The 21,653-nt window shown below is 46.8% G+C and overlaps 1 protein-coding gene across 1 annotated transcript in view; it reads right to left on the bottom strand.

The window, feature by feature from the left end:
* The window catches only part of LOC118391622 (long-chain fatty acid transport protein 4-like), a 30,010-nt gene extending 8,807 nt beyond the window's left edge, over window positions 1–21,203 (bottom strand). The window contains exons 1-11 of the mRNA XM_052458447.1: window positions 20,774–21,203; window positions 18,331–18,492; window positions 14,380–14,774; window positions 11,840–11,998; window positions 11,521–11,590; window positions 9,305–9,396; window positions 9,102–9,211; window positions 8,483–8,692; window positions 7,933–8,059; window positions 2,473–2,610; window positions 2,017–2,181 (exon numbers count right to left, since the gene is read on the bottom strand). Coding sequence (XP_052314407.1) covers window positions 2,017–2,181; window positions 2,473–2,610; window positions 7,933–8,059; window positions 8,483–8,692; window positions 9,102–9,211; window positions 9,305–9,396; window positions 11,521–11,590; window positions 11,840–11,998; window positions 14,380–14,774; window positions 18,331–18,491 — 1,627 coding nt within the window. The 5' untranslated portion in view covers window position 18,492; window positions 20,774–21,203. The remainder of the gene's footprint in view (window positions 1–2,016; window positions 2,182–2,472; window positions 2,611–7,932; window positions 8,060–8,482; window positions 8,693–9,101; window positions 9,212–9,304; window positions 9,397–11,520; window positions 11,591–11,839; window positions 11,999–14,379; window positions 14,775–18,330; window positions 18,493–20,773) is intronic.
* Window positions 21,204–21,653: the final 450 nt, after the last annotated feature.

The following is a 21,653-nucleotide window of genomic DNA, read 5'->3' as shown; positions in this document are numbered from 1 at the left end:
ATCTCTCTCAGTGTACCTATGATAAAAATGACAGACCTCTACATGCTTTGTAAGTAGGAAAACCTGCAAAATCGGCAGTGTATCAAATACTTGTTCTCCCCACTGTAGATGGTCCAAATATTCAAGCTCTGTCAAGTTGGTTTTTGATCATTGCTAAACAGACTTGCCATAGATTTTCAAGCCAATTTAAGTGAAAACTATAACAAGACCACTCCGGAAGATTCAATGTCATCTTGGTAAGCAACTCCAGTGTATATTTTGCCTTGTGTTTTAAGTAATTGTCCTACTGAAAGGTGAAGGTCTCCCAGTGTCTATTGGAAAGCAGACTGAACCAGGTTTACCTGTAGGATTTTGCCTGTGCTTTGCTCTATTCCATTTATTTTTGATCCTAAACTCCCTACTCCTTGCCGATGGCAAGCATACCCATAACATGATGCAACCACCACCATGCTTGAAAATATTAAGTGGTACTCAGTGATGCGTTTGCCCCAAACATAACGCGTTGTATTCAGAACAAAAAGTTAATTTCTTTGCCACATTTTTTGCAGTATTACTTTAGTGCCTTATTGTCAACAGGACACATGTTTTGGAATATTTTGTATTCTGTACAAGCTTTATTTTGACTGTTATTTATGTTAGCATTGTGGAGTAACTACAATGTTGTTGATCCATCCTCAGTTATCTCCTATCACAGCAATTAAACTCTGTTTTAAAATCACTTATGGCTTTATGGTAGAGTCAAATGAACATGAAATGATCTGGCAACAGCTCTGATGGACTTTGCTGCAGTCAGTATGCAAATTGCAGGCTCCCTCAACTTGAGACATCTTTGGCATTGTGTTGTGTGACAAAACTGCACATTTTAGAGTGGCCTTTTATTGTCCCGAGCCCAAGGTGCACTTGTGTAATGATCATGGTGTTTAATTAGCTTCTTGATATGTCACACCTGTTAGGTGGATGGATTATCTTGGCAAAGAATAAATGCTCACTAACAGGGGTGTAAACAAATTTGTACACAACATTTGAGAGAAGTAAGCTTTTTGTGCATATGGACAATATCTGCGATCTTTTACTTCAGATCATGAAACATGGGACCAACACTTTACATGTTGCGTTTATATTTTTGTTCAGTGTAAGGTGGTATAGTCCCCTCAGCGCCATAAAACATGTGAAGATTATTTCTGATGATTTTTTATCACTGACAATTAATTGATGCTAACAGGCATCTGCATTCATCAAGTATTTCACAACTGCTGTAAGAACCAAGGAGACAGTTGGAATTGCCTTGAAAACATGCTGTAGTGATGACGTCATGGGCCACACAGCCCAAACCCAGTTCGCTGCTGCTTAGTGCTCTTCACATCACGACCAGCAGGCTACACAGTTAACAACATCCTTCAAATAGAAAGTGCAAGGCAAAGCAACACCCTTGATAATCCATTGAAATTCAGAGCACTATCCCCACTGGGCACACACTGGTTGAATCAACGTTGTTTTCACGTCCTTTCAATGAAATTACGTTGAGCCAACACGGAACAGACGTTGAATAGACGTTGAATAGACGTCTGTGCCCAGTGGGATAGTTCTTCTTAGGCACTTTCTTCTCCTCCTTTCACCAAAACTGGGGATCTGGGGTGAGTTTTCCTTAAGCTTTGTAGCCAACAGGGTTCTTTCTCGACCACGCCGTCCCACACCACTCGTAGGACAGCAAAGCGCTTCATTTTGCACATTTTGTTTGTTCACACAGAAGAAACATCAATGGTCACTCTCTTGGCTGTGCAGCGGAGTTGTCAGACAGAAAGTAGGTGCCAGGCTAGCTAAGAACCTTTCTTTGGGGAAACTATAATACTCTGTGTATGAGAACTGTTGTACCAGTTTGGGCAGTGGAGACCCAGTTGTATGATTGGTTTTGGTGTCATGACAACAAAAGACAATGTCCCCATTGTTGTAAATTGAAAATCAATACAGACAATGGTGGAAAAAGAGCTGTGTGGTGGTTTGGAGTGGTTACTGTACCTGGCACCTCCACTCCGTAGACTACCACGTCCTTCATGTCCAGCAGACGGCTCAGGGTTCCCTCCACCTCTGTGGTCGACACGTTCTCTCCCTTCCAACGGAACGTGTCCCCTGTACGATCCTTAAAGTACATGTAACCATACTGGTCCATGACTAGGACGTCACCTGGAGAGAGAAAACAAACAGATCAGTAACAAAGCTGTGTGTTTGTAAAAGTACATGTCACCATATGGGTCCATGATGAGGACCGCCATTTTTATTTAGCCAGGACAGTCCACTCAGTAACAAATACCACTGTTATCCAGACAGAGACTTGTGAAATGCAGTCATCTTTGACTGGGCCAAGGTTAAGCTCTGTAGTAGATACCTCAACACCTCACTGTCAGAATGTGTGCGTGAGGGAGAGAAAGACAGACAAAATAAAGTCTCAGTCTATAAAGTTAAATAGCTTCTCACCTGAGAGATAGGCAGTGTCTCCCTTCTTGAAGACACTGTTAGCAGTCTTCTTGCTGTTGGCTCCTTCGTTCACGTAGCCATCAAACCTTCTCAGGGGGTCTTTCTGATTGATCCTGCCTACCAACTGGCCGGGCTCACCTAGAGAGAGAGCGAGAGAGATAGATACATTTGGATTTTTCCACAAGGACATATACAGGATACTACCCTCCACAACAACTTTCACTCCAAATCAAAACTCCAAACCTACAACATGATTTTGGACAAAATGACATGGAAGGATTCCTACTACCAAAGATTCTTATTCCCATACAGCAGGTGCTCTTGAAAACCAACAACCAGGAAAAGAAGCACAACGGAAACCTGAAAACACCATCCAACCTGGAACTGAGTGACTAATGTTTAGTCTGAAGCTACTTTTAAAGCCTAGACATTACGGCAGAGTAGCCTAGTGGTCAGAGCGTTGGACTAGTAACTGAAAGGTTGCAAGTTCAAACCCCTGAGCTGACAAGGTACAAATCTGTCATTCTGCCCCTGAACAAGGCAGTTAACCCACTGTTCCTAGGTCTTTATTGAAAATAAGAATGTGTTCTTAACTGACTTGCCTCTTAAAGTAAAGGTAAAATAAATTTTAAAAAATACAAAAATATGTATTTATTTAAGCGCTCCCTGTCCTCTAACGTGCCCTAATTGTATTACTGCTGATGATATCTGGAAATGTGCAGGTACACATTGGCCCATTACTGTTGTTAGCCCAATAATGTTTGTCCATGTTTTATGCTGCTACCATGTTGATGTCATGTGGTGTTGAACAGATCCGTCTGCAACTTCAATTAGCACTGAGGTTTGTGAGAGGTGTCAAAGCTTCACAGCTTCACCCACCCAATTGCAGAGGCCTTTGAAACCCCCTCCCTCTGTGCAGAGGTCATTACAATACAGTACCCCCTGGATGTAAAACATGAGAAGCCATGGAAAGAGGACAAAATATGCTCCTTATGGAAAATAAAGAGACACTTTTTGCTGACAGCTATAAAAATGGTTCCCCACCCCCTGAACGTAAGCAACTTAATTTTCCACACAGACCATCCCCTGGCATGGCATAGAGCTATATTAACACACTACCCCTCTATTAACAGGGGGTGTTCACAAAGGGTAGAAACTCAGGATAATATTCAACAATGACCGAGTCAGCCAATGTCAACCTGTACAAGTCTGGAACAGTATTGGTACAGGGCAATCCCAAAACAGTTTCAGCTGGACTTTCTCATAATCATAGAGGGAGCGCAGCAGGAGAAGCTCTCTTGAGAAAGATACCGAGCGTGTCAGACCTCTTCATTACTCAACCCCACAGATGAGTAACCCCAAGAGGAAAGTCAACCTCCCAGCACTAGTCCCTCATTGAAATGAAGGATAAAATTCACCCAACTGGAAGTAAGGCAGGTGGAGCTGGAACAGCAGGTGGAAACACTCCAGCCAACACACAAAAAAATTGTCCAGCTCAACAACATCCCCTCAACCAGAACTGGCGAGCCATGTCTGCACTCTGGACTGTGGTGAGAAAACATTAACAGGAGAAAGAGCAGAACACTAGAGGAGAAGGTGAGAACGATGACGTGTGACAGAACAACCCATTAGAGAGACAGGCCACCCCCGCAGAGAAGTCAGCAGAACAGCCCACCTCAGACCCTGACCATAGCCTCAACATCACAGCAGGATAGACAAATGAAGAAGCCCACACACACACACATACACTCTGTGGCTTGTGTTCCTTATGGACTCGGATGGGACATATATACAAGAAAATAAACTGTGGTGTCCAAACACCCAGCATGCACTAGACCTTCTGTCTGAGGACCAGCTAGGGTCACCAAGCCACATAATAATACACACATCCACAAACGACCCGAGGGCCCAGCAGGAAAGGGTGGCCACAGCACTCAAGGGAGTGATTGAAAAAGTTTATTCTACTTTTCCCAATGTACAAGTGGTTATCTCCACCCTGCTACCATCGGGCGGGCAAACAAGTATTTCCCGTGACTGTGCCTCAAAACCAAATGTTTTCCTGGCCCACCACTCCCCCCTGGACTTGAACAGCCTTTACGACCAGGTCCATCTGTACAAGGCAGCAGAGCCCACCTTTGCCAGAACCCTAAAGGACATTGCCCTCAACCGCAGCCCCAACACCTCACAAAGGAGCCACGGCTCAACAGACCACCTGCCAAGACCAGCGAGACACTCTCCCAGACCTGCGGGACCTACATATAGAGGACCCACGCTGAGAGGACCTAAATCCAGGCCACAGCACCACATCCAATCAATACACCCCCCTCCCAAACCAACCATGCCCACACCCCATATAGGCCCCTTCAGATCAGACCTATGCCCCCACCTGCCCACCCCATACCCCCCACTCCCGCAAAGAGGGCCTCAATATGAACAGTCACACATACGCCCAGGCCATGAGCAGGCAAACAGGCCCACTCTTACACTAGCATGTACCAGATGCTCATCAGACTCTACTCACACTTACTGGTCTGAGGCCAAACCACACAATTAACATTGGGCACTTTATGGAACACAAAGCCTTCCATCTCATCCTGGAATATCCAAGGCCTGAGGTCATCTGCCTTTGGCCTAAAGAGCAGGAACCTGGACTTCACCAAATAACTCAAATACAAACATTGTCATCCTACAATGGTACATACCAAGAAACAAAAATCCAGAAAATCACATATATGAGACCAATGTCATTTGGTCAAACGGATAGCGTACGATCATAGATACAATTAGGCTACATAAGCCTACAAACATTTACAATGGTACAATCACAGTCAGCACAAGAAAGGCTTCAGAGCAACGTCTACGTTGAGACCGAAGGGAGCAAGGGTCTTTAAACTATCCCCATTATTGAATCTCTTGATCCTCTCCCTGAAAATACTTTGTTAGTTACTTTGGATGTTGAGTCGTTATACACTAATATTCCACACGAGGGCGGTATTGAAGCCATGGAACATGTTCTTCTGCAACGTGACCCTAATGAACTGCCTTCCAGTGCATGCATAACATTGGCTGAAATAGTACTCACACACAACTACTTCATGTTTCTAAATGATTTCTTTATTCAGACAAAGGGTACTTCTATGGGGTCCCCCATGGCTCCTAACTATGCTCATTTGTATGTGGGTTACATGGAGAAACAGTCTAAAAACAGTTTATTTTTTAAGTGTCCCACTCCATCTTTGTCAATCCATGTCAGTTAGTGCCATCTTTGCCCACAATGGAAATAAGCTTTTAAGATGTATTTTGTTATCCTTGATGATTGTCTTAAATTGTATGTGGAGGCGTCACCAGCTGGAGCCCTTATGTCTGTATTTACATTTTAAACAATTCATTCATCAAACCCAAGCATTGAAGTCTCAAGGAATGACTAGTCGTCTAGCTCTGAGTAGAACTGCTCTTTCACATTGTCAGGGCGTGGTAATGTAGGGCTTGGTAATGTAGGGCTTGGTTATTGTCAGGGCTTGGTTATTGTCAGGGCTTGGTTATTGTCAGGGCTTGGTAATGTAGGGCTTGGTTATTGTCAGGGCTTGGTTATTGTCAGGGCTTGGTTATTGTCAGGGCTTGGTTATTGTCAGGGCTTGGTAATGTAGGGCTTGGTAATGTAGGGCGTGGTTATTGTCAGGGCTTGGTAATGTAGGGCTTGGTTATTGTCAGGGCTTGGTAATGTAGGGCTTGGTTATTGTCAGGGCTTGGTAATGTAGGGCTTGGTTATTGTCAGGGCTTGGTAATGTAGGGCTTGGTTATTGTCAGGGCTTGGTAATGTAGGGCTTGGTAATGTAGGGCTTGGTTATTGTCAGGGCTTGGTAATGTGGGGCGTGGTAATGTAGGGCTTGGTAATGTAGGGCGTGGTTATTGTCAGGGCTTGGTTATTGTCAGGGCTTGGTAATTGTCAGGGCTTGGTAATGTAGGGCTTGGTTATTGTCAGGGCTTGGTAATGTAGGGCGTGGTAATGTAGGGCTTGGTAATGCAGGGCTTGGTAATGTAGGGCTTGGTTATTGTCAGGGCTTGGTAATGCAGGGCTTGGTAATGCAGGGCTTGGTAATGCAGGGCTTGGTAATGCAGGGCTTGGTAATGCAGGGCTTGGTTATTGTCAGGGCGTGGTAATGCAGGGCTTGGTTATTGTCAGGGCGTGGTAATGTAGGTGCGTAGGCACTAAATATTGTGGCATGCCTGGTCTTGTTGAGAGGAATCCTGATTTTCACAAGGCTCATTTCTGCCAGAAGGTGTCATGCAGATGTGTGAAGGTTGGTCTACCCCATGTACTCTGTCCTCGTCGTTTTGTTTCCCTTTCCACCTATAGCCACCTACTGGTTCAATGATGGTGCCATCGTCAGCTAACCTCGTTTCACTCAGAGCTGCTATGTTGATCTCACATCTGCTCAGTTCCCTGGACAGCAAGGCAGCTTTGTGTATTTTATTAGGATCCCCATTAACTGTTGCAAAAGCAGCAGCTACTCTTCCTGTGGTCCAAGCACACAGCTTTTCGTCGTGCCTAAGAAAAGCCCTTAGCCATGGTATATTGGCCATATACCACACCCCCTTGTGCCTAATGGGTTAATTAACCCATAGGTGGGGTAGTGGTTGACGGGTACCAGGGTGGGCCGGCACACCTCGTTTCTGGGGCCCACAACTGCTCAGAGATCTCCTATAGTTTAACCTGGAGTCTCTTGATACATGTTGCTTAGAGCCCCCAAAGACTAGGCCCGGCTCTGACTGCATGTGTGGGTACGGATGTGGGTACGGATGTGGGTAGGCTGGTGCGTACGAATGTGGGTAGACATGTGGATGTGGGTAGGCATGTGGATGTGGGTAGGCATGTGGATGTGGGTAGACATGTGGTGGATGTGGGTAGGCATGTGGATGTGGGTAGACATGTGGGTACGGATGTGGGTAGACATGTGGATGTGGGTAGGCATGTGGATGTGGGTACGCATGTGGGTAGGCATGTGGATGTGGGTACGCATGTGGGTAGGCATGTGGATGTGGGTAGGCATGTGGATGTGGGTACGCATGTGGATGTGGGTACGCATGTGGATGTGGGTACGCATGTGGGTACGCATGTGGATAGGCATGTGGATGTGGGTACGCATGTGGGTAGGCATGTGGATGTGGGTACGCATGTGGGTACGCATGTGGGTACGGATGTGGGTACGGATGTGGGTAGACATGTGGGTAGGCACGTGGGTACGATGTGGGTACGATGTGGGTAGGCAGACCCACAAGAAACTGCGGATCCTCATGATGAGTTCAGATGTTTTGGGGCGGTCCCCACCCACATCAAAGTTGCCCATCTCACCCATACCAGGCTTGCACAGCATTCAGAATGTCAGGGTTATGGTATGCTATACTAAAACCAACCAGGCCTGAGAGAGTAATACTATAGCTATACTCGTAGTGACGTACCAGGCCCACAGGGGATGCAGACGCCATCGGGGCCTCTGATGAGCTCCATGGTCTCCTCATCTACCTTCACCAGTCTGATGGGGTAGATGAAGGGGAGGATCTGGCTGTTGAAGCCACATGCTCCTGTCTGTAACAGAGACAATACCATACTGTTAACGGCAACCCATCTAAAACCACTGAAACTCTGATCAGCTTTACAACAACTGCGACACCATAGCTATGATTCAGCAAATCAATGAGAGAATGGAGACAGACAGCATGCAGTCCAAATTCAATACAAAGTGACAGAGGCCATCACTGACCACTAATACCCTCATCTTTACTTTGAGGATGAAATACCATAAGTGTTTTTATGTGCTTTGAGATGTGAAGTGAGAGCCATAATAAAGATCAACACTGAAGATGTTCATTCCCTGGGACCACACACTATAGAAAAAGCAGGCCCTCAGAGCCAAAATGTCTGCCAATACCATAAAATAAACTATGAGAGCATCATCATTTGCTTTCAGCTCTTTGCTGTGAGATCCAAAATGTCCTCCTAGCGCCTCACCATGTTGTCGAAGTTTCCCAGGCTACAGTTGCACTCTGTGGCTCCGTAGAACTCTGCTATCTGTGGTACGTTGAAGCGAGAGGTGAACTCTTCCCAGATGGACTGGCGCAGGCCGTTACCGAGCGCCATACGGACCTTGTGTTTACCCTCGATGTCCTTTACCGGCTGGTTCAACAGGTACCGGCAGATCTCCCCGATGTACTGGACAATCTGGGGATCAGAGAGACGAACAGTCAGTCACCAGCACAATGAGACGAGTGCAGATAAGTGAAGAACCCACACCAATCTACAGATCTAAATATTATTTTATTATTCCCCAAATCGTCTGAGTTTGTTGTCTTTGGGTACTTCTGTAGAACAGTCTTATAATGCTGTTTACCAACATGACTTCCTGTTTATTTACATTTTACTACTTTGACCACCTGAACAGATTTTTCCCTAAACCCTAATGGTAAATCCGAATATCCTTGAGCTATCGCTGTAGATAAACATCAACACAGTTGAACAGAGCAGTAACCCAAAACATGCATCTTCTCTCTACTGGTCTCCTATTCTATACATATGTGTCATACAGTCTCTGAGCTCCTGGGAGTCAGCTAGCAGCGTGTCTCTGTCTCACCGTGCAGTTGTACTTGGCACAGTCGTCCCAGAACCGGGAGGCAGAGAACTTCTTCTTGATGACCACCGTCATGCCGTGGATCAGGCACTGCCCCACGCCAACAATGTTTCCTGGAGAAGACATGCACACGTGTTTAAGAAACAATTACAATGGACGGACCACACACACACACACACACACACACACACACACACACACGTTACCTGCGGAGTGGTAGAGTGGAAGGCAATCGTACAACACATCATCAGACGTCATTCCGAAGCCATAGTATACCAAGGCTGCCATGCGGTAGTACCTGTCAAACACACAGGTGAGAGAAAGAGTGAATTAGAAGACAGGATAAGACGGAAAGAGTGAGATAGAGACCTCCAGAGAGTGAGAAAGAGAGCTCCAGAGAGTGAGAAAGAGAAAGCTCCAGAGAGTGAGAAAGAGAAAGCTCCAGAGAGTGAGAAAGAGAAAGCTCCAGAGAGTGAGAAAGAGAAAGCTCCAGAGAGTGAGAAAGAGAAAGCTCCAGAGAGTGAGAAAGAGAGCTCCAGAGAGTGAGAAAGAAAAGCTCAGAGAGTGAGAAAGAGAAAGCTCAGAGAGTGAGAAAGAGAAAGCTCAGAGAGTGAGAAAGAGAAAGCTCAGAGAGTGAGAAAGAGAAAGCTCCAGAGAGTGAGAAAGAGAAAGCTCCAGAGAGTGAGAAAGAGAGCTCAGAGAGTGAGAAAGAGAGCTCCAGAGAGTGAGAAAGAGAGCTCCAGAGAGTGAGAAAGAGAGCTCCAGAGAGTGAGAAAGAGAGCTCAGAGAGTGAGAAAGAGAGCTCAGAGAGTGAGAAAGAGAGCTCCAGAGAGTGAGAAAGAGAAAGCTCCAGAGAGTGAGAAAGAGAAAGCTCCAGAGAGTGAGAAAGAGAAAGCTCCAGAGAGTGAGAAAGAGAAAGCTCCAGAGAGTGAGAAAGAGAAAGCTCCAGAGAGTGAGAAAGAGAAAGCTCCAGAGAGTGAGAAAGAGAAAGCTCCAGAGAGTGAGAAAGAGAGCTCCAGAGAGTGAGAAAGAGAGCTCCAGAGAGCGAGAAAGAGAAAGCTCCAGAGAGTGAGAAAGAGAAAGCTCCAGAGAGTGAGAAAGAGAAAGCTCCAGAGAGTGAGAAAGAGAGCTCCAGAGAGTGAGAAAGAGAGCGCTCCAGAGAGCGAGAAAGAGAGCTCCAGAGAGTGAGAAAGAGAGCTCCAGAGAGTGAGAAAGAGAGCTCCAGAGAGTGAGAAAGAGAGCTCCAGAGAGTGAGAAAGAGAGCTCCAGAGAGTGAGAGAGAGAGAGCTCCAGAGAGTGAGAAAGAGAGAGCTCCAGAGAGTGAGAAAGAGAGAGCTCCAGAGAGTGAGAAAGAGAGAGCTCCAGAGAGTGAGAAAGAGAGCTCCAGAGAGTGAGAGCTCCAGAGAGTGAGAGCTCCAGAGAGTGAGAGCTCCAGAGAGTGAGAGAGCGAGAGCACGAGAGCTCCAGAAAGTGAGTGAGAGAGCGAGCTCCACAGAGAGTGCGAGCGCCACAGAGAGCGAGCACCAGAGATCGAGAGAGAGCCACAGAGAGAGAGAGAGATAGCGAGCGCCACAAAGAGCGAGAGAGAGAGCGAGAGCTACAGAAAGCGAGAGCCACAGAGATCGATCGAGAGCCACAGAGAGCGAGAGAGATAGCGAGCGCCACAGAGATCGATCGAGAGCCACAGAGATCGATCGAGAGCCACAGAGATCGATCGAGAGCCACAGAGATCGATCGAGAGCCACAGAGATCGATCGAGAGCCACAGAGATCGATCGAGAGCAACAGAGATCGATCGAGAGCCAGAGAGTGTGCGCCACAGAGAGCGAGAGCCACAGAGAGCGAGAGCGTGCGCCACAGAGACAGAGTTACAGAGAGCGAGAAAGAGTGTGCGCCACAGAGAGCGAGAGAGAGCGTGCGCCACAGAGAGCGAGAGCCACAGAGAGCGAGAGCCACAGAGAGCGAGAGAGAGCGCGAGCGCCACAGAGAGCGAGAGCGAGCGAGCGCCACAGAGAGAGAGAGCCACAAAGATCGAGAGAGAGCCACAGAGAGAGCGTGCGCCACAGAGAGCGAGAGAGAGCGTGCGCCACAGAGAGTGAGAAAGAGTGAGCGCCACAGAGAGCGAGAAAGAGCGAGCGCCACAGAGAGCGACCGCCACAGAGAGCGAGAGAGAACGTGCTCCACAGAGAGCGAGAGAGAACCTGCGCCACAGAGAGCGAGAGAGAACGTGAGAGACGTTCACCACAGAGAGCGAGAGTGCCGGAGAGCGCCACCTCTGAGAGCAAGCTCCACAGAGAGAGAGAGCGAGACACAGAGAGAGAGAGCGAGAGAGAGCAAGAGAGATACAGAGACTGATACAGAGAGAGAGAGAGAGAGAGAGAGAGAGAGAGAGAGAAGAGAGATATAAGATCCAGAGTGCCTACCTGCTGTGCACCACGATGGCAGCTTTGGGCATCCCAGTGGTCCCAGATGTGTAGATGTAGAACAGACGATCTGGAAGACCGACATATGGGGAGAAATCAATAAAAACATACAACAGACCTACAATAGAAAACAGTGGAGAAATCAGTAAAACTAGGGGCTTGATTGATCTTGCCTGGAATACTCCAGAAATTGCAAACACTGTACTTTAGACAGGTTCAATCAAACACTAAAATGTTTTGGAAAGAAAAATACTAACCGAGTCCAGGTTTGGCTCCTTATAAACTGACTGAGTGTGATTGGACAGATTGATTGACTGACCAGTGAAGCAGCGATCTGGGCGGATGGGCAGGTGGGTCGGAGCGTCATCCAGTAGAGGCTCCAGGCACTCTGTCCCTGTAGGGACACGTTTGGGGTCCCAGTCCCCTGAACACAGCATCTGTACTGTCTTCCCCATGGAACTGTGGACCTCACACACAGCTGTAGGATAGAGGGAGGGAGGATGGGGAAGAGAGAGAGCAAGGGAGAGAAAGGGTGTGGGAGGTAGAGAGAGAAAGAAAGGGGGCGATAGGGAGAGAGAGATGGAGAGCAAGACAAGACAGGAAACTGATCTTAAAGTTAATGTCACAGAAACAGAGAATCAAATAAAACCCTTGGTTTCCCAGATTCAGACTAAGCCTGGTCCTAGACTAAAAATAATGTAGTCCAGCACTAGTCCAAATCTACAGTATGTCCAGGAATGGGCCTTCAGCATATACAATTTACTTAAATAAGGATTTACAGCCCCCTGTCCATCCCTCCATCCACTTCCTCCCTCCATCCATCCGTCATTAAAACAATCCCTCCAGCCACCTGTCACTCAGCCACTCCCTCCCGCTCCTCCCTCCCTCCAACCACCTGTCACTCAGCCACTCCCTCCATCCCCCATCCTCCCTCCATCCCCCATCCTCCCTCCATCCCCCATCCTCCCTCCATCCCCCATCCTCCCCCACCCATCCTCCATCCATCCCACATCCTCCCCGTCACCCATCCTCCCCCCCGTCACCCATCCGTCACCCATCCTCCCCCCGTCACCCATCCTCCCCCCGTCACCCATCCTCCCTCCGTCACCCATCCTCCCTCCGTCACCCATCCTCCCCCGTCACCCATCCTCCCTCCGTCACCCATACCCCTCCATCACCCATCCTCCCTGCATCACCCATCCTCCATCCATCCCACATCCTCCCCGTCACCCATCCTCCCCCATCACCCATCCTCCCCCGTCACCCATCCTCCCCCCGTCACCCATCCTCCCCCGTCACCCATCCTCCCTCCGTCACCCATCCTCCCTCCGTCACCCATCCATCACCCATCCTCCCTCCGTCCCCCATCCTCCCTCCATCACCCATCCATCACCCATCCTCCCTCCATCACCCATCCTCCCTCCATCCCATCCTCCCTCCATCACCCATCCCATCCCACATCCTCCCTCCATCCCCCATCCTCCCTCCATCACCCATCCTCCCTCCATCCCCCATCCTCCCTCCATCACCCATCCTCCCTCCATCCCACATCCTCCCTCCATCCCCCATCCTCCCTCCATCACCCATCCTCCCTCCATCACCCATCCTCCCTCCATCCCCCATCCTCCCTCCATCACCCATCCTCCCTCCATCACCCATCCTCCCTCCATCACCCATCCTCCCTCCATCACCCATCCTCCCTCCATCCCACCCTCCCTCCATCACCCATCCTCCCTCCATCCCACATCCTCCCTCCATCACCCATCCTCCCTCCATCACCCATCCTCCCTCCATCCCACATCCTCCCTCCATCACCCATCCTCCCTCCATCACCCATCCTCCCTCCATCCCACATCCTCCCTCCATCCCCATCCTCCCTCCATCACCCATCCTCCCTCCATCCCCCATCCTCCCTCCATCACCCATCCTCCATCCCACATCCTCCCTCCATCACCCATCCTCCCTCCATCACCCATCCTCCCTCCATCACCCATCCTCCCTCCATCCCCCATCCTCCCTCCATCACCCATCCTCCCTCCATCACCCATCCTCCCTCCATCACCCATCCTCCCTCCATCACCCATCCTCCCTCCATCACCCATCCTCCCTCCATCCCCCATCCTCCCTCCATCCCCCATCCTCCCTCCATCACCCATCCTCCCTCCATCACCCATCCTCCCTCCATCCCCCATCCTCCCTCCATCCCCCATCCTCCCTCCATCACCCATCCTCCCTCCATCCCCCATCCTCCCTCCATCACCCATCCTCCCTCCATCACCCATCCTCCCTCCGTCACCCATCCTCCCTCCATCCTCCATCCTCCCTCCATCCCACATCCTCCCTCCATCCCACATCCTCCCTCCATCCCCCATCCTCCCTCCATCACCCATCCTCCCTCCATCACCCATCCTCCCTCCATCCCCCATCCTCCCTCCATCACCCATCCTCCCTCCATCACCCATCCTCCCTCCATCCCCCATCCTCCCTCCATCACCCATCCTCCCTCCATCACCCATCCTCCCTCCATCACCCATCCTCCCTCCATCCCACATCCTCCCTCCATCACCCATCCTCCCTCCATCCCCCATCCTCCCTCCATCACCCATCCTCCCTCCATCACCCATCCTCCCTCCATCCCCCATCCTCCCTCCATCACCCATCCTCCCTCCATCCCACATCCTCCCTCCATCCCCCATCCTCCCTCCATCACCCATCCTCCCTCCATCACCCATCCTCCCTCCATCCCCCATCCTCCCTCCATCACCCATCCTCCCTCCATCCCCCATCCTCCCTCCATCACCCATCCTCCCCCATCACCCATCCTCCCCCCATCCTTCCACTAACTCCCCTGGTCCTCACCCTCGGTCAGCTCGCTGCCGAACACCACAGCCTTAGCGTTTGAGATGGTGACGCAGTGCACCAGGGCCTCCAGCCGCAGGTTAAAGTTGATCAGAGCAGCCTCCACTCCTATCTTGGCCATGCCTAGCCAGAGGCCCACGTACTGGGACCGGTTCTCCATGAAGAGAGCCACCACATCCCCTTCCACGAAGCCCCTCTGGAGCAGCAGGTTGGCTACACGGTTGGAGTACTCATCCAGCTGCCGGAAGGACCACTTCTCGCCTGTGCCCTCGAAAATGAGCGCAGTCTTGTCCCCATGGCGACGCACCGTCTCGGCGAAGATTTTAGGGAGGGTGTTTCGTTCCTTCAGGTGACGATTGACGTTTGACTTCACCTTGAGGAGGACGCCTGCCGCACTGTGGAGGAGAGGGAGGTTAAAGAGGGGCTGAGAAACAACAACTCAGAACTAAGAGCCGAAAGAGAACATGACGTTACTCTGAATGTAGAGACATGGTGGTAAACTAGCCGGACTTGCATGCCCTAATGAACACAACCCTGATGTTGTTCTGCATGGTTTTCCTGACTAAATAGCAGCTGGTGTGAAGTACACTGAGGAAGCAATAAACTACATTAAGCAATCTATCAATACATGTTTTGCTTCTGGGATCAAAGTTCAAATCCAATTTACATTGAGAAACAAATACGCTGATTAAACTGGAGCATGTAACTTTATAACTTTTATAATAATTTTATAACTGTGGCAATTCTTGAGCAAACAGACAATGTCCATTTAAAGACTCATTAGTTAGTGAAACAGCGGCTTTCAGTTGTAAAATATTGTAACACCAAGGTTTGTTTCGCTCTCCAGGACAAAGTCTAAATAAGCAATAAAAACATCCTATTCATGAGGATCGGCTATAGATGACATTTTCAGAAAGCTGTACATGCCTCCTGCAAGTATTTGTCTGTATGATTTGAGTGGGAGTAGTACTCTTTGTATTTGTCTGTATGATTTGAGTTGGAGTAGTACTCTTTGTATTTGTCTGTATGATTTGAGTGGGAGTAGTACTCTTTGTATTTGTCTGTATGATTTGAGTGGGAGTAGTACTCTTTGTATTTGTCTGTATGATTTGAGTGGGAGTAGTACTCTTTGTATTTGTCTGTATGATTTGAGTGGGAGTAGTACTCTTTGTATTTTACTGTATGATTTGAGTGGGAGTAGTACTCTTTGTATTTGTCTGTATGATTTGAGTGGGAGTAGTACTCTTTGTATTTGTCTGTATGATTTGAGTGGGAGTAGTACTCTTTGTATTTGTCTGTATGATTTGAGTGGGAGTAGTACTCTTTGTATTTTACTGTATGATTTGAGTGGGAGTAGTACTCTTTGTATTTTACTGTATGATTTGAGTGGGAGTAGTACTCTTTGTATTTTACTGTATGATTTGAGTGGGAGTAGTACTCTTTGTATTTGTCTGTATGATTTGAGTGGGAGTAGTACTCTTTGTATTTTACTGTATGATTTGAGTGGGAGTAGTACTCTTTGTATTTTACTGTATGATTTGAGTGGGAGTAGTACTCTTTGTATTTGTCTGTATGATTTGAGTGGGAGTAGTACTCTTTGTATTTGTCTGTATGATTTGAGTGGGAGTAGTACTCTTTGTATTTTACTGTATGATTTGAGTGGGAGTAGTACTCTTTGTATTTGTCTGTATGATTTGAGTGGGAGTAGTACTCTTTGTATTTGTCTGTATGATTTGAGTGGGAGTAGTACTCTTTGTATTTTACTGTATGATTTGATGGGAGTAGTACTCTTTGTATTTGTCTGTATGATTTGGTGGGAGTAGTACTCTTTGTATTTTACTGTATGATTTGAGTGGGAGTAGTACTCTTTGTATTTTACTGTATGATTTGAGTGGGAGTAGTACTCTTTGTATTTTACTGTATGATTTGAGTGGGAGTAGTACTCTTTGTATTTGTCTGTATGATTTGAGTGGGAGTAGTACTATTTGTATTTGTCTGTATGATTTGAGTGGGAGTAGTACTCTTTGTATTTGTCTGTATGATTTGAGTGGGAGTAGTACTCTTTGTATTTGTCTGTATGATTTGAGTGGGAGTAGTACTCTTTGTATTTTACTGTATATAAAAGGTATGCCCTTTGTATTCTTTCTATTCATAAGCTATACAGGTCTATCGAGGTTTGAGGTTGTCCCTCTGAATGGGCAGGTTTAACTGAAACTATTCCTTTGGGGTGTGTCACTCTAGGGGTACGAGGCATCTCTCCAACCAGTGACTAGTTCCTCTTTAGTTTTATTACTAAACTGTACAGTAGGGTAAAGGGAAACAGAGCCCCTCACATGAGTCTCACAATAACGGCCAATCACCACTACTACTCTTTTAACACTCTCGTGCGAATCCAAACTGCACTGTGCTGGCTCAAATATTTGATTTTCATTGTCCTATCCTGCCTGGTTCCAGCCACTACGGTGGACGGCTGACCAGACTAGGGTAGCAGAACTCGCCTCGGTTTGGCTAAGTAGTAACAACCGATTCAGATAGAAAAAGGTATGTTCCTATCTCACTTGCAATAATATTTTATTTTTATTTAACCAGGTAGGCCAGTTGAGAACAAGTTCTCATTTACAACTGCGACCAGGCCAAGATAAAGCAAAGCAGTGTGAACAGACAACACAGAGTGAACATGGAGTAAACAAACGTACAGTCAATAACACAATAGAAAAGTGTATATATACCGTGTGTGTATATGAGGTGAGATTAGGTAGGTAAGGCAATAAATAGGCAGTAGTGGTGAAGTAATTACAATTTAGCAATTAAACACTGGAGTGATAGATGTGCTGAAGGTTAATGTGCAAGTAGTTGCATATTCAAGCAATAATAAATGATACGTTTGTCCCTAATGGAATAAACCTTGTCAGCCACACTGGTTTCATCATGGTCATAGATGAATCACATAATAAATAAATGAATTTATAGGTTGGTTTATTATGTGAGTCATCTATGACACTGATGAAACCCGTGTAGCCGACACAATTGTCCCTAATGGAATAAACATTTTCATGTCTAAGACCACTGCGCCACTCGCTCGAAGACACTGCATCTCACTGCAAGAGGTGTCACTACAGTCCCTGGTTTGAATCCAGGCTGTATCACATCCGGAAGTGATTGGGAGTCCCATAGGGCGGCGCACAATTGGCCCAGCGTCTTCCAGGTTTGGCCAGTGTTGGCTGTCATTGTAAAGAAGAATTTGTTCTTAACTGATTTGCCTGGTTAAATAAAGGTGAAATAATATATTTTTTAAATTGAAAGTGAGATAGGACATTACTTTACTTCTCTGACTAATCAGGTCGACACACCAAACTTCACTCCAAGTAAGGGTTTTTCTGGTATTTTGGTAACAACTGATTCCCCTTCCCCAATCCAGACACTTCAGAACATTGAAGTGTCACTACACCAATCCAGACCGTTCGGATCAGAACATTGGGGAAGGGGAAGTACCTTTCACCATGGTGAACAGATCACAACACTAGCTAGCTTTGAATGTGAACTCATAATACAGAGGAACCTCAGCACCTCTCTCATCTGTCTACTTTGTCTTTACTCTCTCCACCACGTTTAGTCTCTCGTTTGTCCTTGAACATTCCTCCATACATGACTAACTCAACATTCCCTTCTGTAACACACGTGAGCTCTTGTCTCCTCTGTGGCACATTCCTGCTTGTCTTACAGGAATGTGCTGCTTTTCTTGTTATAGACAATTAAACTCCTATAGTCCTAACCATGGTGAAAGTATCTGTTGTCTGAATGTATTGGTTGTTTAACGCCATTAAAACCTGTGTTTCTGTAAACGTGCTTCTGACTTGCAGACAGGTGTAGACAGGTGTAGACAGGTTTAGACAGGTTTAGACAGGTCCACACTGACACACACCCAACATCCCACACTATACTTCCACTCACTGTAAATCTCTTCTGATGGTTTTGGCGAAAATGAGTACGAACTTCCAGCCTCCAGAGCCCAGGTAGAAGATGAGGATGGAGGGGAGGACCTGGAACCAGGGCAGGCCCACCAAGAGACGGAGCAGGAAGAGGAGGACGGTGCAGCAAGCCAGGCGCATCATCCTGGAGAGAAAGGAAAACAAGTCACTGTTAATGTCATCATGTTACATCCATTTTCTGGATTTAGAATAACAAGAGTCTCGATCAATGGTTCCATATTTCCGAAAAAGAGTTAGTCAATTTGGCATTTGCAAAGGACACCTTTGCTTCCTTCCCACGAAACAAACGTTAACAAGCTGTTCTAAAGCTCGAAAAACTAGAATTATAATTGACTAAAACACGTTCACTTGTTTCCCTCCCTCTTCTGTTCTAGCAGAGGTTGCACTCACAGTGAACCTGTGGTGTGTGGTGTGTGGTCTTCTCTACTTCCGAAATTAAAAGTAGTCATAGTGCTCTCTGGATAGGAGTGCCTACTGAATTACGAGCTAATATATCAAATATACCCTTACAATACATCTACAACCTACAGTCTGACCTTTTTGCACAAGATGAGTGTCACCACCAGGTACGGTAATTCATTTAACCTTTTACTGCAGTGGGCTAAATCAGGGCCATACAGATTGATTCTTGGTCGTCTTAAACAAATCTACTTTGAAACAAAAGTATACACCTCACACACATTGTTGTGGGCATTAAAAAAAGGCACATGTACCATGTCAGATATATAGTTTAAATGTATTCCATTTTGAGTTTCCATCCCAATTATATACTTTATATACATCACAGAACACTGAAATATAACAAAACTGTTTGACATAGAAAGACAGGATTTTCATAAAAAAAAGTAATTATCAAAAATATTAATAACTTTCCACCCAAGAGGCCAGAGAGTGTGCTATTGGTCATTGACTGCAGGAAAGGGCTACAGAGGGTGACCAAAAACACAACCTTTGCTACCTCTAAGCCTTTCCTGAGCAGGAATCACATCTAGTTGTGGAAGATTAGTTCTGTACATTCAGGGTTTTCTCCATCAGGGGAGAGAGGCCTCACTCCCTCTGTTCTAAATCTCTACAGTGGTTCCCTATTCACCCCCCCCCCCTTAAAAGGTGTCCCTATGTATTTATCACTTCCAGATTTAGACCGCTACATTCAATTATGCATAGGCCCTATGTTGTCTGTCTCTGCAAGGTCCAGTTTGTCACGGTCCTGACAAAAGAAGTCTTCCTGGTCATGTACAAGACCAGCACCACAATCGATGTAAAAACTAGGCCAAAGGTACAAGGTATATGTTGGTATCAAGGAATTATAAAATTGGCTTTGGACCAATAGCGTCATGTCGGTATGCAGCACCGGAGATAAATGTTGTTTATTATGGTTCTTGTCTGGACATCCTGTCCATTTACAAGCACAAGCTTGGGCTCACAGATGACATTAAAATTGATGATTTACTGTCGGACACAGAGACTAGAGCCAGCACAGATCACGAGGACACATGCGGTAACAATAGTTGGTACCTGTGTCAACAAGAGCACATAATTTTTGTTTACGAGATATATATTTCCGTTACGAAGGGGGAGCAGGATTAGTTATGATCGCGTGCGTCAAAGTGCTCATCATCAAGACTCACTCTGCGGCACGAGGGATATTACATGCTCTGGCCAACATGGCAATACATACATTTATAATGTAGCTTAGGCTATGGCCCTCATAGAGGGTGAAACATTGCTGCGAGTAAATCATATTACCATTTCCTTGGCTATAAATCATCATCATCATCCAACATTAGAAAAAGGTGAATGTTTAATAACCTGATCTATAAACTATATGGTTTAACGCACCATAGCGTTCTAGAAGCCGTAGTACTGCGGTAGTGGCGAGAGAGAGGCGTGCTCACTGCTGATGGGAAAGACGTCAAATAAAAAAGCTCGAGCCCATCACCAGCAGCTACGCCATGTGCGCGAGTCTACCAAATAGAACCTAATCAGAACCGTTACATCTCCATTCGATCGAACGTACCCGTTGTCCATTTATGATAAGATGATAAGTGGAGCGCAACGAACGGCACACTAGATTGGAGTGTTGGCTATCCTGTAGCCTCTAAATGTATTGTGTCAACGCTGCTGACTGTATCCCGTTTTTCGCAAACTGCACTCTTGGAGCTGATCGCTGTATAACATTAAGGTAGGCCTACATAACCGAAGATAAATGGTCCAAAAGAATCAAACCTGGTCCATTCAAACACAGGCTTCCTTCCATATATACACTGGCAAGGTTGATAAAGGACAGTTGGGTGAAGCCTGAGCTATTCAGATTTCACTAGGCTAGGCTACTAAATAGGCTAATAATGGATCCAGAAACCCAGACCATTAAATGATATAGAAATTACAAGTGTTATGAGGCCTACCTTGTTTCACGTCCCCCACAAACACAGTAATGTGCGTATTACACCGGACGTGGAACTCGTTTTGTACAATTCCACCTTGATTGGTTTAGCAAAACCTTCCTCCGCTCTGGCGTCTACTTGCACATTGACAGACACAAGGGTCTCAGATAACAGCGCATTGCCCCCCCTCCGGCGTATTTATATCAAATTTGCCTGCCCCCTTGGTTCGACTTTGCCTCTATAGAAATCATCCGTTCATTCCTATCGCCAGTACAATTTTTTTCAGTTTCATTGTAGCAATAAACTCACTCGCCACAGTAATTCGAATGACCTTATCATTTTCTTAGTTGAGCCGTTCTCCGTATCCACCGGTATTATGTGTAAGCAGTGTAGATTGACTAGCGCTAGGACCAATCAAATTACCCATAGTTTATAATTGCTTCCCATAGAGGTGGAGCCTGCTACAGCAAAACTTTCACAATCAAGGAAATGCTGCCCTTCTTTCGACGAGTGAGTGCAAGCCTCATTCCAGCCGGTTGTGACACCGACACGGGCCTGCTGTGGGACTGTGTGACGCGTATTAAACCCACATAGCTACAAATCGTATGGGTGGGGGAGACTTGCGTATACAGTCATACCACCACCACTCGAGGAGCCGCTGGTGAACGTTGGAACTGTACCAGACCTGCGCATAACGGCAGTTCTATTCTTCCTACAATAAAACACAGGCCTCCACTAGAGCGCAACGACGCAGCATTGGCACAGTTTGGATGCTCGGATATGGACCGAGGTGCAGAGTTCAGAAAGGCATACTTTTTTTACACCATAACCACATCCTTCTATTGCAGTACAGTAAGTCACTGCAGACAACTGAAAAAAAGACTGCTAAAATGATCACATT

Source organism: Oncorhynchus keta, chromosome 12, assembly GCF_023373465.1.
Source record: "Oncorhynchus keta strain PuntledgeMale-10-30-2019 chromosome 12, Oket_V2, whole genome shotgun sequence".
Classification (NCBI taxonomy): Eukaryota; Metazoa; Chordata; class Actinopteri; order Salmoniformes; family Salmonidae; genus Oncorhynchus; species Oncorhynchus keta.
This window is presented reverse-complemented; position numbering and strand designations above follow the sequence as displayed.